The following is a 22,710-nucleotide window of genomic DNA, read 5'->3' as shown; positions in this document are numbered from 1 at the left end:
TACTGAAATTTCATGACACACCTGAGGTTGGACATTTAGGATTTATCAAGACATACGATAGAATCTGCAAGAGACGTTTCTGGCTAGATTTGTTGAGGAGTGTCCGTCAGTATGGTCGCACTGTCGAGAGTGCCAGAGGAGAAAGGCAGTTCCTCAGAAATCATCTAGCCGACTCATGCCAATTCCAGCCGAAAAGCCTTTCCAGAGTGTTGGGATTGATCTCCTCGGACGATTTCCAACGCCTGCTGGTGGCCACAGATGGATTATTGATTGCACTGAGTATCCGACACGCTATGTCATAACAAAAGCCGTGAAAGCAGCCGAAGCATCCGAGATAGCCATATTCATCATGGAAGACATTGTATTAAAACACGGTACCCCAGGGTCGTTAATTACGGATCAAGGGAAAGGTTTTCAATCGAATCTTGTGGCAGAGATAACCTGTCGGTGCAACATTACTCATCACATGACGGCTGCCTACCATCCGCAAACTAATGGGCTTACTGAACGACTTAATAAGCCCTTAGCCGACATGCTACCAGTTTTCGTCGATGTTGAGCAGAGCAGCTGGGATGAGGTGCTATCTTTCGTGACGTTTGCCTACAACACCGCCAAACAAGACACCACAGGATTTACGCCGTTTTTCCTGGTGCATGGGCGTGAGGCGACGACGACAATGGACACTGTGTTTCCGTTACATACTGATGACGTGGACGACGACTACATTCACCAGGTGTTAATCAGAGCTGAGGAAGCTCGGCAGATAACTCGGCTCCGCACGCTGCAGGCTCAAGAAAACGATCGTTGAATGTATGACGCCAGCCACCGCCATGTTGTCTACCAGCCTGGTTACCTCGTCTGGATTTTCGCTCCTCTTTTGGAAGGTTGGTCTCTCTGAGAAGCTCCTCAGGCGCTACTTTGGACCTTATAAGGCTTAAGACAGTTGTCTGATGTTACTTATGAAGTTTCGACCCCGACACAAGACGACGGAAGGTCAGAGATACGGTCCACATCTTTTGAATGAAGCCCTATAAGTATCCTGCAACCCAGGGTGAATTCGAAGCTCTAGCGACAGGCAACAAGCGGAAAGGTGACGAAGAGCGTAGCGGCAAAAGAAGTTCTAAGAAGATCACCGCCAGGGCGAGATTCAGTCATCAGGAGTCGGAGTATGACGACTCATTCCCGGACTAGGACGTAACAGCGAGATGCTGTTCACTTAAGGAGGGAGTAATGTCACGGCAGAAGCTGGGTAGCACCGTGGTATAGTGATTATGATACTAAACAGGTGCGCGAAGGGTCGTGAGTTCAAAACTCCCCTGGACTGTACAATTTTAACTTCTATGTTCGGTTGGAGTACATTCTAGAAGTATCCACAAATGTGAAGGATCATTGTACTGGAATGTTCTGTAGCTGTATATATAATGTATTTGTTCTGGCCGGAGGCAGTTCGTTCCGCGCTCTTGTATGTGCAAGTGCTGAATAAACCTTCGTTAAGTGAAGTTAATTTTCGTCATTCTTCTAATTACACATTCTTCTGCGTGACTATATTAATTTAACTTTTTAGTAAAGTATATTTGTCTTGTATTTGGCACTGAGCAATTCTCAATTTGGTCGTGATAAATTATGAAATCATTGGCAGTGCTAAGCTTTATGCTTCTCCTAGTCAGCATGAAAGATATGGTAGAGTATTGCTCCTCCTAAACAAACATTTGTTTCAAACTTCTACTGAAACATAAAACTCTGTGTTGGTAGTTTTATTGTTTAACAGAGCTTGAAAACAATTGACAGTGCTGCGAGCGGTGGCTGGATGGAGTCCATACAGCGGGGAACAAAATCTGACCAACACAACTAGAGGAGTTGTCGAAATATTGTGGAAATATGAAATGACAACTCTATCGCAATTTCAAAAAACTGTAAACCTAATACCCAAACGACTGTAGATGACACTGATAATCTGTCAGCTATAATTGAAGGAATTAGATTAGGGCAGGAGTTCCTAAAATTAAAACACGATTTATGATTTGGCAGAAAAAGACTATCGACGGCCGATGTAAAAGTGACATAAAATGGATTGTAGAAAAAGAAATTCAAATTATTAAAAATATATTTACATCTTACACAAATTTCATTGTCACAAGGTTCTTTCTGAAACTGTTTGTCGATAATTACAGAAGTGAAACGTGAACGATAAACAGTTCAGATTAGAAGACAATAGTGTCGGTGGTATCGGGATCTTAAACGCGAAGACTGGTTTAAGGAATGTGTCCACGTTAGTCTGTTCTACGGAAGCCTCTTATCTTTACATAATTATCCATTTGAACTTATTTCTATAGACAAGCATTGTCTTGCGTGTACAGTTTTAGCTGCCAAAACTCTCTCTCCTTCTACAAAATGGCACTACCTTGTTGGCTCAGGATGTGTTAATCAACTCATTCTGCCTTTCACTCAAAGTTGGGCCTTGAAGTTTTTTCTTCCCATTCCTATTCAGAAGTTTATCATCTGTTATACGATTTCACAAATCTTTAACGTGGTTCTGTGGCGCTACATTTCAAAAGCTTCGATTCTCTTCTCGTCTGAATAGCTTATTCATACGTCATGGTATGGGGAAACTTAACCAAAACGTAAGATAAGCAGAGCTCAAAGGCAACAGACCCAAATGAGGTTACAGTTCCAAACACAATTTATTTTAACTCCAGGCCTGAAGGGCCGCTGAACATTCACAACTGTAATGTCAGAATGACAACCTTAAGATTCAACATAAGGAGATAATCACGGTCTGAAGGACCCAACACTTTTCATTAATTATTGATCAATACAATAAGTTACTGAAAGGAATGACTTTAATCATTCGGCCAGAAGGTCCAATCAAATATAACCACAAATGCTGTTTTGATAATGCTACAAGAATGCAAAACCAACAGTTAATTTACTTCTTCCAAAAGAGCAGTAAAGACCAAAAGACAAAATCATATACCAAAGTTTTTTTTTAATGAAACAAGCTAACAAGATAAAATTAATAACCAAAAAGGGGTAGTGATGTCACCACTCGGCCTGAAAGGCCTGAATATCAGTAGTAATAAATATTTGAGAATGGTTGAAGTTAGTGAGTTAGCACTTAAAACCAGCCCGTGCTCCTTGCCACTAGGAAAAATTTACAATCAGCTGTGCTAGGACTGCCTGCTTTAGCAATATGGCACAGACCAGCAGAACAACTAGAAACTTCACCAACGTGGCGAATCCACCACATAAAATAAAAATTACTATACATTGAAACACGTGGTTCAAAATATAACGCCTGTCTATGCAGGAACTGTTAATGACGCCCACTGGCCTTCGTAAATCTTCCACTTAGTAAATGTGACGGCCAGTACTAAATAATAATACCACTCAACAAATTGTACAATATAAGATCGTTATTTCACCTGGGTCAGAATAAAATTTCAACGACAGATAATATTTTAGGTTCAGTTATTAAGGCGCAGAGAGTTAACACTCTTTTTCTAGTGATAGTTACACTTGAAAATATAACAGCGGATCATTGAATCGGGATTTCGGGCACGCCTGAGCCTACTAAAATTGCGAAACACCATGGCACAAGTAGTGTTGGCAGAAGCGCCAACACTGTGTTGCTAGAGGAGGCCGAAATGCACGCGTTTAATTACACGCTGACTGGCGTGAGGTCTGGAACAGGACAATATCTTGAGAATTGCAAATAAAGTACGTAGATGATGTAATACTTAACTTTAATCCACAATTGTAGAACATCGCTCTTGATGATACATGCTTCACATAATAAATATCAATTGAATACGGCGCCTTGCTAGGTCGTAGCAAATGTAACTGAAAGCTATGCTAACTATCGTCTCGGCAAATGAGAGCGTATCGGTCAGTGTAGCTTCGCTAGCAAAGTCGGCTGTACAACTGGGGCGAGTGCCAGTACGTCTCTCTAGACCTGCCGTGTGGTGGCGCTCGGTCTGATATCACTGACAGTGGCGACACGCGGGTCCGACGTATACTAACGGACTGCGGCCGATTTAAAGGCTACCACCTAGCAAGTGTGGTGTCTGGCGGTGACACCACAGCACACGACCTTAGAGCACAACACACCCGACGACACGGTCAGAAACTGAGTGAGACACATCAACTCAAGAAATTCTCACGTTAGTCCAGAAGGCAGACAAGCATTCGGCGACAGGTTGCAACCAGCACGAACTCGAGTTATGTCAATCGCCCCAGTTCCGCCATAGCAACGCGGACACGCTGCGTCAACAGTTGCCACGCCGACCTTCCTTATCACACAGCCCGTCCAGAACGACTGCCGCCGTCCGTAGTACACACGCTCGTAGCAATCACGTGCGTTCACAGGGAATTGTACCACCTTTCCCGCAACAATGTGCTGCCACACAACTCCCCGTCTCACTCCGGTAGCAGCACTCGATACTCTCGCCGTCAGCAGGTCTCTCCCAGAACGCAGCGCCCTCCGAAATTTAAAAGCAAACAGACCAATGGCAGCAGAGCAAAGCCAAGGCTCCGGAAGACGACACACTACACCTAGGCAAAGATGATAGGTTCACTTATGATGCACTTTTCAATTCCGCACTAGGCTACATTGTAGATAAGTACCTTCGGAAGTGACTTCTTAAAATTTAGTGCAAATTTGATGCCATTAAAATCTCTTTTTTTAGAAATGGGTTTCTTTCTGTTGCTGTGCTGCATTTTATTTAGTTCACTCGTTGTCGGTTATTTTGTTGCCTAAGTCTAAAATCTCATTGCTGCTCTTAGTATCTTTTATCCCAATTTAATTCCCTCAGTATCATCTAACGCCTACATTCTGCTGACTTTTAATAAAGTTTATTGATAGTCACTTATAATTTCTTTTGAACACTCCATTTCTTCCGTTCGACTGCCCTTCTCCTTGCAAACTCTGTCAGAATTACAATGTGATCAGCAAACAGTTTTTACTTTGTCTCCTAAAGCTTTAAATCGCTACCTGAATTTCTCCGTGGTTACTTTTACTAACTGCTCAATAATGGTTGTTGAATAATATCGAAGATGGGCAACAACCTTGTCTCACTCCCTCCCTTTCATGTTCTTCTACTCACATAAATACAGTCTGATTTCTGTTGTAGTGTAGTATTCGTAGATAAAACTTACCCTTCCTGCATAGTATCCCTACTACGTTCAGAATTTCGATGAATGCACTCCAATCACATCACCAGCAGCTTTTTCTAAATCTACAAATGTTCTAAACGTAGCTTTGCCTCCGTTCCGATAGTCTTCAGAGATAGGTGATAAGGAATTATTGCCTTGAATATTGCTACATTTCTCCAGAAATTAAAATGATCTTCCCCAGTACCACAATTTATCGTTAAGTCCATTCGTCTGCAAATGAGTCGTATTAGTACTTACCAACCACAACTTATTAAACTTATTAATCCGAGGGCTCTTTAATATTCACATTTGCCACTAACTGCCTTCTTTGAAACAGTAATTATCAAATTCTTCTTGAAGTCTGAGGGTATATAGCCTGTCTCACATACGTTGCACACAAGGTCGAAAATGTTTTGTTATGGTATAATCTCCGAAGCATCTCAGCAATTGCACTGGGCGTCATTTACTCAAATTGTTTTGTTTAGATTCCTAGCAATGTTATATCTCAGTTGCAATGTTTATCTTCTGGGTGCATTCAGCATCATGACGCCAACTGAAGCACTACTCGACCGGACAGTAGCGGCTCCGGTCAAAGAAAATCATCATAACGACCGGGAGAGCGGTGTGCTGACCACACGCCCCTCCTATCCGCATCCTCAGTCAAGGATGACACGGTGGTCGGATGCTCCCGATGGGCCAGTTGTGGTCTGAAGACGGAGTGCTTAATGTTTATCTTGGTCGTCTTCTCTACCCATAACATCGTCTTCGAATCTGTTTTCTTTGTGTACCACCTTCGCATGTTCCTTCCCCTGTCACCTTTTGCATCTTGGCTTAGTACTGGCTTTCAACCAAGCATTTGAAAGTCATACACCTTTTTTCTGCAGTCAGCAGCTTTACGTTCTTTCTACAGCCATTGCTTCTTGACATTTTTATAATATAACTTCGAAATCTCTGCCTTATAATTATACTGGGTTGTCAGTTATAGTTCAGAGAAGTTTCTAGGTGCGTTGCAGGGGAGATCGTGCTGAGAGAATAATTATTAAGAAAAATTCGATACGTTGCACCGCTTCCGAGTTAATTAGCGTAAACTTAATGACCACTGTCCACTATCAGACTGAATACCACCTGCCGGCGTAACAGACAGTATGTAATAGGAGCAGAAGTGACTGGGGGGTGATTCCAGGGACGACACGGCAGCAGATTAGGAAATCCACTAACGGAAACTACTTTGACGAGATAGCCCGTCTCCTGGGAATGAGCATCTCGGTAACGGATAGCTGATCGGCTGTTGCCGCCCAGCTGCCGAGAGAATCAATGGACAGTGGTTGGACAGTGAAAACAATAGTAGGCGACGAGGTGTTGGACGTCCACACCTTGTCACAGAAAGAGGAGGCCGAAAGCTTGCACGTTCTGTAAATCAGTATAGGTAGTAATCTGTGGCAGGTCTAACGGCGGAGAACAACGCTGGCACAGGTACAAGAGAGCAGAGCGTTGTTTAGCGCACAGTTCTGGAACTGTGGCTCATCAACAGATGACTCGGACATGTTCCACTTTTGAGCCAACTACATCGTCAAGTATGTCAGCAGCGGTTGCGGGATCATCGATATTGGATAGTACCTCGTCACCTGGTCAGATGAATAAAGTTTCTTGTTACACCAGCTTCATGGTTAAGACCAGATATGGTGTCATGCTGTCAAATAGCTTCAGGAAACATTCATTGTGAAACAGACGCACGGTAGTGGCGACAGTAGTGTGTTATGGAGGACGTTCACCTGGACTTCCGTGTAATACCCCGTAGTGATTGAAGGAAATATGAGCGAATATATTGCGAACTATATGGATACCTTTATGTATTGCCCTACGTGGATGATGTCTGCCAATAGTATAACTGTCATCTTCACAAGGCCCAAATCATTCTATATATGAATGGATATGATGTAAAATAAATTTTGGTACAACATGACTGAAGGAACCGACCAATTGACATGACACATCGTGAGACGTCAAAAAATAATCAGTTTGGTGCTGTAGGGCAGTGGGGTGGCTGTATACAGGGTGATTTTTTTCACCGTGCACAAACGCTAGGGACTGATCGATGAGAGGATACGAAGCAAAAAAGGTCTTATGTTGGGAAATGTATTGTTTCCATGCTAGAGACGATTTTTTCGATCACAGATTGTTGCAGAGACTGGGGTATAATACGTGCTGTACCATGCAGCCATAGTTACAGTACGTGTTGAAAATGGTTTCTGTGTGCCTCTAAACATTCGTGTACGCGCCGTAGCAGGTTCTGTCTCACACATTCACACTCTAGGCTGGAACCGAACAGTGTCAAAGGCAACACCAATATGCTCCTCCAGTATCTCCACATCTGGAATGTGCTCTGCATAAACGATACCTTTGAGATGGTCCCATAACTAGAAATCGCACGAGTTAAAAGCCGGTGAATGATCAGGTCGTGCAACTGCATCCCCTAGTCCGAACCATCGATCAGGGAAGACACGATTGAGATTCGTCTGGATGTTGAAGGGTAAATGGGCTGGAGCACCATCACGTAGCAGCCACATAATCCATCAAATAGTGAATGGCACTTCTTCCAGCAGGGGAGGCAAAGTCACTCACAAGAAATGCCGATAGTTTCGGCCTGTTAGGCGACTTGGAAGGCTGTTCCCAAAATATGGTCACAAGTTATCCCAGCCCTCACATTCCGACTGCATCAATGCTGATGATTCGCTGTCACCGTACCATGGAGGTTCTGCATGCTATGCTACAGATGACTGTTATGAAACATCAATATATCACTCCGCGTAAAGGTGGCCTCATCTGTGAACAGAATCGATGACAAAAATCCTGGAGTCGTGGTTGCCTGGTGAAGAAACCAGTGACAAAGTTGCTCCCGATGTCCAAAGTCTGTCGTTAGTAAACCTTGCACACGCCGTAAGTGCTAAGGGTAGTAACAATTGTCATGGGGAATGTTCCACGCGGTCGTCTGTCTTACCTCGTAGTGGCGGGTCTACTGCCTGGTACTGACACGCCGGTCACCATTTCACTATGTTAATTATATTTTTCTTCAAGCCTGGTATCCGAACATTTCGGGTACGTCCTTTGTGATTTTCTGTTTCCTGAAACGACCCTGTCTCAGACAAACTGTGAAACACTGTTGCAAACAATGATGCCGTGTTCGTTGTTGGTGGGGATAAGTTCCTGATACAACCTTACTGCCCACCGCCTGTTGCCGTTTGCCTTTCCGTAAACACAATGTCGGCAAGCTCTTGATTAGAATACGGAACTATTGCGTACGGCATTGTATCACATCCACTACAAGGTGAGTCAGCAACAGAAGTGAATTGGATACAACATTAGCAATTTCTGTGGCAGGAGAGAGGGCTAGGGCATGACGTATGAGGAACAGTACCATCCTCTAGGAGGAAACCCTGCATACGGAACTGTAGCTGCATGGCACAGCGTGTATAACAACGTATGATTGAATAAATGGTCTCTAGCATGGCAAACATGCCTTTCCGTATATAGGTTTACAGACCTTTTTTGTTCCACATCCTCTCATCGATAAACCCTGGTTTGTACCCCGCGGAAAAAATCACCATTATACAGGGAGACTAACACTTCGCTACAGTAGGCAGGTTCACGTGGATGTAGTCAGGACTAGGTATTCAGAGATGAAAAGGCTTGGACAGAGCTCACTGTCGTGGAAAGCTGCAGAATCCGGTTCTGGGTGCGAAGTCAACAACAGGGTAGCACAAATATCGAACAGTATACCCCGTAAGTGTTGAAGTAGACTTTTTGTTTTGTTTTAATGAACTTACTGTACAAAAACTGTTGCCGGATGAGTTAGCGTTAATTGCCGCCACCAGCACATTACACTACATCTTTCTATACACTCACCTTTGTTGGACAGTATCAGGAGCCGGCCAGTGTTCTCGTCGTATCGAGCGCTAAGGTTAGCTGCGGCGGAAGACACCAGCAATCCCAGCAGGAGCAGCCTCGAACCTGCGTCAGAGAAGTTCATAAACTATAAACGGTAGAAAGTGTCTTTACCTGTTGTTCGACTACCAGACGTTACCCAATCACGAAAAAGATTGCTATGGAAAGGACTTCGATTGCTGAGGAATCATGCTTATGACCAACCTCATTGTTTGAGATGATTCAGTGTTCCTCTGCAGCAGTTAACACAAATTCCATTGTAATTGATTTGCTTATGGCTCCATAGGTACCATTTTGTTTGCAGTATCATCGAGCTATAGCTATGAATTATCGTTAATAAATGGTCTATCCTAAGTATACAGGGTGAATTACCTAAAAATTGCATAGAAAATATAGAGGAAATGGAAAGTGCTATCGATATGCGGTTTTCACAGAATGGATTAGTAGTCAGTGGTTTGTATTGTTAGCCAATAATAGATACTAATACTACTTACAACGTATACTTTCTGTGCAAACATACTCTTCTTTAAATAGAAGAGTGTCGATTGGCGTTAACTAACTAATAGTAGGATAATTGGGGATATCAGCGGTGTTGGTTGCAGGATTCTAGGGCAAGTTATTTACGAGATATCGCATTTTAAAAACCTTCCTCACTGACACTTGTTTGTGTTATTCAACCTGCGTAGTTGCTAGGTACGATGTTGTGACGTTTCCTTACAGTGTGCTTGTGTGTTCCTTGAGTGAATAGCGACCTAAGAAAGTCCAAGCATTTACCAACGCAGAAAAACCCGACATGCTCATGGCGTATGGAGTGTGTAGGGGGAATGTACTTCGTCCTTGTACGGTGTATCACCCTCTTCAAGCAGTTACGTGAAAGTGGTAATGTAACACCTAGACAACCTAAAAGAAGGAAACAAGTGACAACAAAAGAGGGGAAATTAATGTTGTTGTTGCTGTTGAGCAAGTGACACTAGTCAGGCAAGTGTTCTACACATTCTCCATCGATATAGGTTCCATCCTATCGCATCTCTTTCCATCAAAAGCTGCATGGAAATAATTAAGAGCACCCATGTTAACTTCTGTACATGGGCGCTAAGACAGAATGCTCCAAATGTATCATGTGTCCAGTTAAGTGATGAAACCACGTTTACCAATCATGGTCAGGTAAACCTCCGAAACATGGACTGATGGTCTGTTGACGATCTGACTTCGTTAGATGGTACGTCAGCGTCCGCGGAGTGCAAACGTGTGGTGTGGAATAGCGAACCATAAGCTTATAGGTCCGATTTTTGTAGACGGAAAACTGAAGGTGAAGAAGTATCGCAGCCTCCCACAAGCCACCTTCCACGGATGATAGAAGTTTCTCTGCAGATTAGGAGGAACATATGGTACCAACATGATGGTCGTCCGGCCCATAGTACAATATTGCGGCGTGTTTTCACAAACTGTTTCCAAATCGTTGGACTGGAGGTAGAGGGCATATACCCTTGCCGGCTTGTTCCCCGGACTTGACACCTACAGACTCTTTTCTGCGGGGAAGTTGAAAGGACCGCTACGGTCGCAGGTTCGAATCCTGCCTCGGGCATGGATGTGTGTGAAGTCCTTAGGTTAGTTAGGTTTAATTAGTTCTAAGTTCTAGGCGACTGATGGCCTCAGAAGTTAAGTCGCATAGTGCTCAGAGCCATTTTTGAAGTTGAAAGACGCTGCCTGCAATGACGTAGCAACTACACCCGATGATATGCAACGACGTATCACTGCAGCTTGCTCGGACATCTCCTCTGAAATAGCTAGCCCGTGCGAGGAAGTCGTTCCTTACCAGATTGGAGTCGTGTATTTCCGCAGGCAGTGGTCATTTTGAACACAATCTGTCTTGGTCAGTTGTCTCGTTTCTGATCAGAAACCTCATAGCTAGTTTATGCACTTGCGTTGTTCTTTAATGTGTGCTGCTGCATATAAAAAAGTGTATGTTTGCACAAAAAACACACTTTCTAATAATTATTACATTCTATTGAATCGCTAACCAGCCCATAGCTAACTATCCAGTCAATAGGACTTCCCATTTCCACGATATCTGCGATGAAAGTTCTAGGTGGTTCATCCTGTATATGTGATTCTGTTTCGGGACATAATAATTCAACCGATTCACTGAGTGAAAACCCCAGTAGGCTCTAAACATTCATTGTTTCTGAAGGTTGCTCTAAGTCGCTTCGATAAAGAGTCGATATTAATGCTTCATAATTACGAGTTAATGTAAATAACTAAACGAACATATCTGAAACTTTACAGAAGAAAAGAACATGGTGCATGATGACAAGAAACAAAACTAGAGAGATACAAAACTAACTCGGCATTTGGATCGAAACGCTTTGTGTTCGTAGTGTGTCCCAGGAGCGCATACCAGTGAGATTCTTAAAATTATTAGTGGTACCGGCTGGATTTCAAAGGTTGTATAGTATTTACCCTTAGCAGAAGAAGGGAACACAGTGCATCAACGGCGTCTGCAACGATGGACAAAGCCGTAGGAGGAACGCCAAACAATCAAAAAACAATATGAAAATCTACCAATAGGAATGCCAAACAACAGGGAGACAGCGTGAACATCTGCCACAACGAAGGAAGCCATGTTTTACGAGTCCGACCCAAGACGTGGAGTGTGCCGCAGCATTCAGACTGCAGTAGTCGCTGACACCGAGTGGTGGAGTCCACTCCATCGTGTGCAGGTAAACCAAAGAGATTTTGAACAATAATCACGCCTAGCATTATCATCTCAATCAATTTGTCGTTTTTCGTCTCTTACTGATACTTTTTTAAAATAAAAAAAAATGGAAATGTGTGATAAGTTTCTATGGGACCAAACTGGTGAGGTCATCGATCCCTAGGCTTACACACTCCTTAATCTAACTTAAACTAACTTACGCTTAGGACAACACACACGCCCTTACCCGAGGAAGGACTCGAACCTCTGACTTGGGGGCGCGAACCGTTCCAAGGCGCCTCAGAAGAACAGTTACACCGCCCGGCTTTAAATTAAATGACACTATTATAGTTAGGTAGTCCACTACTCTCTGTCACATAACTCAGGTGCATTGCTTTTTTCTGTTATTCTTCCAGCACTGTGTCCTCTTCTAGATGTTAATAGCACAGCACGGTCTTGCTGTTCAAAATACTTTCGTTTCTGGGACGTGAGCCTGTTTCAAGCCTTTCTCCTCACATTTTATCATATTTGCATACTGAATTTGCATACGAGATCCTCTTGCCTTCTTTATTTTCCGATTCAGTTTTCACTTGTCAACTTTCCACAGATACTGCGCGCCCATTACGTGAGTCATAAGGGGCAGCTTATAGCCAGATTGATTACCGACCTCTCTGTATCTAACTTAATACTTTATTCTTGTAGTAGATGTTCCCATTAAATGCATCCGGCTTTGACAGGGGGAACGCCTTTCCCCTAGGGGGTAAAGAAGAGGAAATTTCCTAAGCTTTGGAAGAGCTACCGGTCACTGAGAAGGCAGCTCCTACAGTAGCAGACGGCTCGGAGTCAGGCAACCCTTTCAGGGATTATCCTCCTGGGTGAGGCTCCACAGAGCCAATGAGCGGCAGAATGGAAGACTGGTGTCCTCTATAGCTGAACAGGAAACCACTGGTGGAAGGGGTGACAACTCTGTTCGTTAGTAAGTTTTAGGTAGAGTCCTCAGCCGCTCACGTGACGTTATCCTGCTGTGTGTTTTCTCCAGATATGTTTGCTGAAGGCAATTAAATAGCCACTAGTGTGTCTGCAAATTTCCAAACTATGCACTTCCCGTGGGGACACTGTGTGAAGTTCAGCAAAGTTCCACAATTTGCGAGAAACAAGTCTATGTGGGCACGGGAAGACACTCATTTCCCGTTTCCTTATACACTTACTTCATTGGCGGATAAATCTTTACCTTTATGGTTGGAGCTATGAAACGGACTTTCAAGCCCCTGGTTGCAAGAGCACTAAGGCGGTTTCTGCGATTGATGCCTTTCCAAGGTCTGAAGTAAGGCTACCAAAAAATTGACAGAGGATTCGGAGTCAGTACTGGGATTTGTATGGGTATTCTGATTCGAACTTCTGTTTGGTGATTATACTCTGGAATCTGTCTCGTACTTATTTCTCCTGACTTCGGCTCTATACGCAGTCTTTTTTCGACGTTTCACTTCGAATTTACGTGCATCCGCGGCCAGTAAAAATGAAGGGATCCGCGATTCGCACTCTCATTGTATCGGCTCAGTCCGCAGCTCGTGGCACAGTGGCTAGCGTTGCTGCCTCTGGATCATGAAGTCCCTGGTTCGGTTCCCGGCGGGGTTGAGGATTTTCTCTGCGCGGGAACTGGTTGTTTGTGTTGTCATCATCATTTCATCATCATCAACATCGTTCATGAATGTGGCTAGATTGGATTGTGTAAAAATTGGACTGATGACCACGCAGTTAAGAGCCCCAGAAATCAGACATCATCATCACATCGGCTCAGCCCAGCAACAGTTATCAGCGGCCGCAATTCGGCGCACCCCGTCTTGTCTGCAACCACCTCAGTGGCAGTCACGATAACATCGCATTTGCAATGTACAGTCCAGAGTTCAGGAACTACGATATACTGAGGGAGGAGGAGTTTATTCCTAGTTTCTGTTTATTAGTATTTCTAACTTGATCTATGCGCTTCACTCTCTGGCATTTAAGATTTCCTGCAATATAATTCTTGTTTCAAATGATTTTATTTTCTTTCGTTACAAGTCAAGTTTAATTTCATTATCGAGATAACTCATTGGAGCTCACTCGCCTAGTGATGTTTCTTTCTGATCTCTTCCTTTATTCATTGATCTGTTGCATGTTCAGTTTGAATTCATTCACTTTTGTGTAATTACACAGTTTTGCAATCACAACTGAAAACTTAATTTGTGTCTTTTATATGTCTGTACACCAACTCAATAATAATCGTCCAGAATCATGCCGGTGGCTACCCAAACAACCATTAATTTTCTTATCACTGTTCTATTTTAATTACTTAAATTCAAGTACAGAAACGCAAACAGTCTACACAACACTCGTGCGACCCATCCCAGAATATTCCTCGTGCATGTGGGTCCAGTATCAAATATGACTAACAGGAGACAGTTAACGTATACAAAGAAGATCAACACTAATACAGACAGGTACCTGTGACTCATGGGAGTCTGAAAAACCCTAAGTAACAGACACTTGAAGATATACTCTACATATCCTGCGAAAGCCGACTTATAGGGTTTCAATATCCAGCTTCAACTGAGGAACCATGGAACATACTGCGATCCCGAAGACAAGACTACACTAATTAGAGTGCGCACAGACACGTTTAGACAAGCACTCTTCCTGCGCATCAAATGCGAAAGATACCTATTACTCAAAATAATTTAAAGTACCCTGCACCATGCGATCCACAGTGATTTGCAGAGAGTGAATAATGGAATTAGATTCCAATTCAAAGACTGAAAACAGAACATTATAATGAACTAATTACGATAATGGAACTGATGGCGTTCCCAGGCACGGAGGCCGAAGATATCAGGTATAGTTCTATAACGGCCTCATCAAAGACGGTGAAAGAGTGGGCAGAAGTGCGGGTAATTTGGGAATATTCATGTCTCTGGTGTCGGAAACTTCCCCTAAAAGGTGGAAGGACGAGGCACGACGAACGGCATGAGGATGGAGAAGGTAATGGAAACCACTGCATTCGAGGCAGTTAATGTGAATCTACAGGACATGTGGCCTTTAACGGAGAAAGGATCATGATGATTTCTCCATTGTAGAAAGATTTCCGATTAGCATCCCATTCAGGTCTCCGGGAGGTGACTTGTAATGGCGAATTGAACATGAGTAGCAGACTGGACAACCAACGAAACGGTAACATTCTTTGTGTCGTACCATGGAATGTTAGGAGCTTTAACATGACAGGATGTCTAGAAAACATGAAATGGGAAGTGAAATGGTTCCGTCTACATATAATGGGGGTCAGTGAAGTGAAATGAAAAGGAGATAAATTTATGTTTCCAGACTTATAATGTAATCTAACAACACGATATAATGGGAGAGGGAGTTGCTATGAATAAGAAATTATGATAGAGAAACGGTAACATTCTTTGTGTCGTACCATGGAATGTTAGGAGGTTTAACACGACAGGGTGTCTAGAAAACATGAAATGGGAAATGAAATGGTTCCGTCTACATATAATGTGGGTCAGTGAAGTGAAATGGAAAGAAGATAAATTTATGTGGCCAGTCTAATATAAGGTAATGTAACAACACGATATAATGGAAGAGGGAGCTGCTATAAATAAGAAATAATGATAGAGAGCGAGTTAGCGTGACTTGTATAGTAAAATGTTTGTTCTCGTTAGAACCGACAGCAAAGCGAAGCGTACAACCACAGATGATGCTAATATCACAAGTGTAAGATAAAGAGATATAGAAAGTACGTGAAGGAAATTTTGAAAATTTTGAAAATTTGTGGTAAGTTCGTAAGGGACCAAACCGCTGAGATCATCGGTCCCTAGGTTTACACACTACTTAATCCAACTTAAACTAACTTACGCTTAGGACAACACACACACTGAGGCCCGAGGGAGGACTCGAACCTCCAACAGGGAGAGCCGCGCGAAGCGCAAGGCTCCTCAGACCGCAAGGCTACCCTGCGCGGCCTATGTGAAGGTACCAACTGGGTAATTTGATATGTAAAAGAAGATGATACTCTACTAATCATGGTGACTGGAACGTTGTTGTAGGGGAATTAAAAGAAGACACATACTGGGTGTAAGGCGTACCCAGGAGCAGATAGGGACTCAGATCACAATTTAGTACGGAAAAAAATAGACTGAAGCTTAAGAGAATCGTTTGGTATAATCAAAGCAGAATGAAATGGTCTTCCACAGTACTCAGAAAAGCTGAGGTATATCTGAAGTTTTCTAAAGCTGTGGATACTATGATAGAGAATATCACCACAAGAATTACTGTACGTACGAAGAAGAATTGGCATCTCTAAAATTGCCATTTACGGAAGTTCGATAGAAAAGAATGGGTACAACGAAGATAACTGAGAAGAAATCTCGGATAACAGAGAAATGCTTCAATTAAGCGACGAAAGAAAGAAATACAAATATGTTCAGGAAAATGCTGGAATATTTTGTCCCTTACGAATAAAGTCAACAGGAACTAGAAGAAAGCAAAAGCGAAATGGCTTCAGGAAAACTGAGAAAAAAAAAAAAAAACAGAAAAAGCAAGGCTCGTTGACGATTCGGCGTATAGGAAAGTACTATTACGCGATAGAAGACGGAATGGAAGCCGATATGGAAGACAGGGGTTCTAGCGTCAGATTGAGGGTTTAATAGAGGTTTGGCAGACGTGCTATGGAGTAAGAAAGAGGGGACCAAATAACATTCCTGCGGAATTTCTCATATCTTTGGGTGGTGGGAGTATTGGGGGGGGGGGGGCAATGGCCACAAAGCGACTATTCCAGTTGAGGAAGTGCTATGAATGTATGTTTGGAGCACTACACTGTGTTGGAATGAATAGTGATTGCTGGGAAAACGGAAGAGGAATAGATGGGTTAAGAAGTTGTGTTACGCAGGGATGTTGAATATTAGGTGAACTGTTAATATTGGAAATGAGAAGTTTTTCCAGAAGAACGTGTAGAAAACATTGACAAAATAACGGACAGTATGGTATCACACGTGTTATGGAGTGAAAGGATTGCTTTCAGGGTTGTATAGAAGCTGCAAAGGACTAAAACTATAGGAGGAGACGGAAACTGGAACACATTCAACAAATAACTGAGGACGTTTCTGAGATGAGGTGGTTAGCGTAAGAGAGGAATTCGGAGAAGGCTTCATCAAACCATTCAGAGGGCTCATGACATAACAAATAAAACATAGAAGCCTTTACCTCGTGAGTCCATTGGATATTAATCGTCTGGTGCAACTGTCTTGGCACTGAAAACCAAAATGTGTGTCCGCATGATGCGCACCATGAGCACCTGATAGTTAATACTGACAACCGACTGAAACTTTAAAGAGAAATGGTCGCATATTTTTTATATCTGTTCAAGAATGAAGAGTGGAAGATATTATTGTTGTAGAGCACATTTAGTAATTGAATTACATTTGTAAAGGAGCAGATCCAGAGACTTCGAAAGAATCGACATACTCGTGCCTTACTACGGTTTGTTGAACATCTTTTGTTGCCCCAGTCCTGACAGCTTTAAATAAACCTTCCGCTAATAACCAGGACTCCTGTATTCTTGTTTCCATGCTATTTGATTCATGTAGAAATATTTGAGGCAACTATTTGGATTTTCTTAAATATTATAGGTGTAACATTTTTCTCCAAAAAATAATATTACAGCACATTATTGATAACTGAATCCTAATGAACTTATTTGATATTGTCTATGTGTGTAAGGATTTTTCAATTTGGACACATGTCTCCACTTATAAACAGGTCAAATCGTCAAGCCAATAAACAAGCTACTTCAAAACATTGACATTGAGAAATGTGTACCGAGAATGGTTTCATTTAGGCGTTGTTCAATATAAAACAGTCATAACTACTCCATTTTATAATTTTTATGCGGTTTTTGATTTTGTTTTTTCTTTGAAGTCTTTTTCTTAAGTAACACTGTATATCTGATAAAATGTGCACTGAAAGGTGGTTTCCAAGCAATTGACTGCAAATGAGTGTTGTTAAAAATGATTGTAGGGACCTTGCCCTAATACATTTACAAACTTCACGTTCTGTAGTTATGTCGGAAGTAACAATTGATTGGGACGAGGTATTTTTCAGACCACTATTATTTTAATAGCTTCGGAGTTCTTATAAGGGAAATGTATTTTCCAGTTACTACCTTTAATTAACATTTTAGGTCTAATATTGAATTTATTACTAAAATTTTCTCCAAATTGTAAGCCGTTATCTGTAGCAAGTGGTAAGATTGTGTTCCCAGCTAGCCGTTTAAGTTATTTGAAACATACTTCACGGAGATCGTGAACTAATTCCCAAAACGCAGAAACACTAGCCTTGAAACATGGGGTGAAATTTTACTGATATCGTAAACAGGAGAGGTGAGAGCTTACCTGGTGACATTCCCCTAGTGTGCGTGAGCAGCATCAGAAATGCTCCCACGTATTCGTTCATGCATATGTAGGGTAACCTTATCAGACCACTCCAGTGTCACCAGGAGAAGATTCTCTTGAGACAAAGACGTAGATTTTTATCTTTAAGTTCTGTCATGCCGGAAGTTTTATGTCACGAGACCTAATCATAATTCTCCCTGTTGATACGTCTATTATCTCGATCATCAGGGTTTAGAGCATTCGAATGTGTATCTAATAAAATGATTCCAAGGGCTAAACGCTCAGTTATTTTAGTTGAGTGAGATAGCGTACAAACTGCAAGATTCTGTCCATTACAACAAAATGCGAGTAACCTGAGACTGAAATGTAAAGAGGAAAGTTCTGTATTTAGAAATACGTTAATACGGCCTCTTTGATGGGGTGTGACTTGTTTATTAATGTGCTTCATAGAACTAATAAAATCCACAATGACGCTCAAATATCTTTAATATTTTAGAAGTTGGAATCACCAATCAAACTGAAACTTAAGACATATGGTTAAGGATCGCTTGAAAAAACGATATGAGAAGTTTTCTAATGCTTCCTAATGATCAACTGGAGAAACCGACAGATAAGTGTTTTACGACATGCAGTTTAGCCTCATAAGAATTCACAAAATGCACTTTAATGGGCCAAAGCTATATTACAATTATTAACTTCCATAAAGACACAAATCTTACATGTGTAATACATTGAAAGAAATTTAAGAACTGTGGCATCTGTCCTAGCAACCGAGTATGAGCTAGTATTACATCAAACTTTTGTAGGGTAAATTCAGCATAAATAAACAGATTACAATAGGATGTACAACAGAAGGCCTTTTTCTGTTTTAAGAACAGTATCTGCGTGTGAGAGAGTGTAATTTAGGTATTTACTCTTAAATAAGGCAAGTGATTATCATCAGCATCATCATTATCAGCCAATTTCCATCACCTGTCGTATAAAATCCTCTATATTACTTCATTACGTAATAAAACTATCACATTCAAGTTCCAGTGTACATCTCTCCTGTTTCTTTACGGTAAGTTTCTGTCGAAGAGAATACTAGTAAGAATCAAAGCGACTCTCACCTTAGCCCATTTTGCGGTGGCCAGTGTTGCCTCATTCCAATTCCATAACGCTCACTGTAGTATTCTCCACTTTCTTTTGTCCATCTGTTACTATTAATCCAACTTCTTATTGTTCTAAGAATGCTTTTTTGCTTATCCGTGGACTGTAAAGAACGAGATTCGTAATGGATGACCAATAACTTCCTGAGTATCGAATGCTTCTTTCAGCAAAAATGATCTTAAGTATGACGACATTTCGCATCCTTGGCAGATTAATCTACACTACGTAACAAAATTAAGGGCTCACTTTCTCGAACTCCGTAACTGTCTTTCAGTCCTACGCTTAAGTTCGACATTGGGCTCAAACATGCCTGCCTACAAACTTCTTCTGTAGTGGTGCAAAAAGCGTGGTGGACTGAGTCGTCACCTTTGGGCTCAGCGACACCTCAAACAGCGAGAGATCGACAAATGCGAAGAAAGACCACTGCTTAGAAGTTCATGTGAGCTTCAAGGTGTGTTAGTGATGTCACATTGGCATCTAATTTCGCTACAATGCTGCCCAGCACCACTGTGGACGCGTCACAAGATGGTAAAGTCGTCACACCTGCTCTCACCCACATTTGACCCGTTCTTTTGCTGCCTCTGTGGTGAAGGTCAGAATGGCGACACATAGCGATAAGCCAACCAGAATCGATACGAAAACTCCCCGACGGGAGACTTAAAAGGCGGTATTGTAACCATCCCTTCCCTTGGGACGTTATTCCCAAACAATTCGCGAAACAGAAGCGCTGAAAGAACGTAAACATTCTTTGCTGCTTTGGATCAGGTATAAATGTCGTCTCAGTGATTCAACCCTACACTAACGATATGCTAGGGCTGTAACCCCACTGAACATGATCTGTCCCCTTTGAAGTGTAGGGCGACCGCAATTTTGACTCTGGTGTACAAGACAGAATTGCTATGGACCGTTCAAAACCATTACATGAAATTTTAACTTCATTCGAAGCATGTAGGGTGTTTTATGGTTTTACAGCACTTCTGTTCAACGCTCTCCTGTGGCGTGAACACAGGGAGGAGGGAGGGAGGGGAGCGCTACATTATTATGTGCCTGAGTAAAACGCCAAAGGGTCCCTCTATCACCTACCAGTCCAGCAACACTTTTGTTGAGCATTTAGTAAGGTACCTATTGGAAACTTCGATATCAATTTAGTCTCGCGGCTGTTCTAGCGCCTTTAGTTACGCACACCGCAACTATAGTTTTGACTAACAATCAGGTGTCAGAGGAGCCACGTGGCTGAATCGGTGTGGTTTCTGACAGATACATTTATAAGGTGCCCAACAGAGGTCGATGAGTGGCACCTTCCGTGAACACAGCACAGGAGGGCACGAAACACAAGCGCTGAAAAAACATAGAACGCCTTAGCTTCTTTGGATCGCGTTACGATTTCGTTGAATGGTTTTGAATGCTTCCCAGTGTTTCTGCCATATATACCAGAGAAAAAACTGCTGATACACTGGACTCCAAAGGCCTGATATCAAGTTAGGTTGGCTTGCAGCTTCACCATGTCCTTAGTGTAGGGTTGGAACGCCGAGAGGTTGACAGCAGTGTGGAATGTTGTGAAGAATGTCGTCCTGTTTCTCACCGCACTGCAAACTGTCCTGTATGACAGCAAAATTTTGGGAATCAATGCCCTAAGGGAAGGGGTTGTTTCACCGACGCATTTTACGCCACACCCTGAGGTCTCTTCATGTCAATTCTGAGCGCCGATGTGTCCGAAATGTTTCCTTATGCCGCTCACAGGAAAACCGCGTGATTTTAAGTCTGGGTTTCACAGCTTCCACTTCCGTCGCAGAGGAGTCAAAAGAAGGGATGAAAGATGGGTAATAGGTGTGTGACAACCTTATCGTGTGACGCCTCCACTGTAGCTTTGGGCAGAACTGTGATGAAATTTGGTACCAATATGGCCTCAATAGCCAGCACGCCTTGGCGCGGTTGTGCTGTGTACTTTTGTGACACACAAAAGTTTTCTTTTGTGTTTCAGTTTTCGAATTTAAATTGTTACTAGGTGGGAATGAATAAAATATATTGCAGAAGTTAACAAAAACTTATTTCCGAAATATTACAAGTTGTTTTCAGCGAGACACGTTTTACAGCAAGGTGCTGTAACAATGAAACTTCGCATACAGCTCAACAGCATGAATTCTCTTTGCAAAGATCTTTTTCGTGTATTCCACACACCTTCTTGTTGGTCTTTTTTTCGCTGTGGGCTGCAGAAGGTCTGGAAAATTCCCGGCTGTAAGGCGTGTTGCGTTCAGTGTTCGAGGTAGGTCCTGCTGATGGCCAACTATTCGCCAAGACTAAATAAGAAAGCTCATTCTACTTTGTTCACCAGCATGCAATGTGCAACAAGTGGCGGAAAAGCTCCTGTTGATACTTTTTCAACCTCCGCATCGACATCCGGCAGGTGCGCGACTGAGAATCGTACCTATCCACGCCTTCCATATTCTTGTTGTAATCAACGACATGTAGCTTTTGAACGATTTCGTTCTTCGAGTTAACATTTAAAAATGTATCGTCATGGAAACTGCTGGCCGGAACAACGTCTCTTTTTTCCTTCCATTTCATTACTATCTTTTTTCCTCTGTTCTCTATTATGCACGCTGATTTCTTCAGTTTTTCCTTTTCTTACGAAGTCAGGGAACCCCTACCTGTCCTGCCGCATTGTGCCGACAACGGCGGTGCAATTGCTGGTTATTTTGTCTATCAGATCTGGACTAGTGAACCAGCTCTCACGATAAATGTAGTCACCTTCATCAAGTAGATCAACTGGAAGCTCCAAAAAATTGAAAAGGTTATTGTTTCTTCTTGATAGTGGCTACCATAATTAGTGTCCTTTGCACTGCAAGCAAAGATCCATATCTACCGAAGCCGTTTTCACAGAGGTCGTAAAATGTAATTCGGAATTTTCTGCACTTTGATGGAATAAACTACCTCCATCAAAGCCGTCCTTTCCAAAACAATAACGATTCGTGAACGGTGAGGTTCCTTTCTGGCATGTATACTGATCTGAATTTACGTCACAGATGCTCCATAATCGGGTGAATTTTGAATAGTTTTCTGCTGATAACACTCAGCGGGTCATTCGAGGTACTGTCAGCAAAGTGGAGGAATTTCAATAAAATATGAAACCGCTTTTCACTCATCAGTTTCCTGAAGAAAGGTGTGTCAACTGCTTTTCTCTTTCAAAAGTACATCTTATATTCTGGTCTGTGGAGAATTCCTTGAAGTATGAACATTCCAATAAGTGTTCTTTGTCTTATCGCTTGTAGTATCCTGGCAACTACGATGTTGAAAAATTGTGATGAGAAGCTATGAGTTGTTGTACATAAGTTCAGCTATTCAGCTATT

At 42.3% G+C, this 22,710-nt stretch overlaps 1 protein-coding gene across 1 annotated transcript in view; it reads right to left on the bottom strand.

Moving 5' to 3' along the window:
- LOC124805468 (myogenesis-regulating glycosidase-like) overlaps nucleotides 1–18,223 on the bottom strand; it is an 80,668-nt gene extending 62,445 nt beyond the window's left edge. The window contains exons 1-2 of the mRNA XM_047266032.1: nucleotides 18,214–18,223; nucleotides 9,055–9,159 (exon numbers count right to left, since the gene is read on the bottom strand). Of these exons, the coding sequence (XP_047121988.1) occupies nucleotides 9,055–9,159; nucleotides 18,214–18,223 (115 nt within the window). The remainder of the gene's footprint in view (nucleotides 1–9,054; nucleotides 9,160–18,213) is intronic.
- Between the last annotated feature and the right edge of the window lie 4,487 nt (nucleotides 18,224–22,710).

The sequence above is a fragment of the Schistocerca piceifrons genome, chromosome 7 (genome assembly GCF_021461385.2).
Source record: "Schistocerca piceifrons isolate TAMUIC-IGC-003096 chromosome 7, iqSchPice1.1, whole genome shotgun sequence".
Lineage (NCBI taxonomy): Eukaryota > Metazoa > Arthropoda > Insecta > Orthoptera > Acrididae > Schistocerca > Schistocerca piceifrons.
This window is presented reverse-complemented; position numbering and strand designations above follow the sequence as displayed.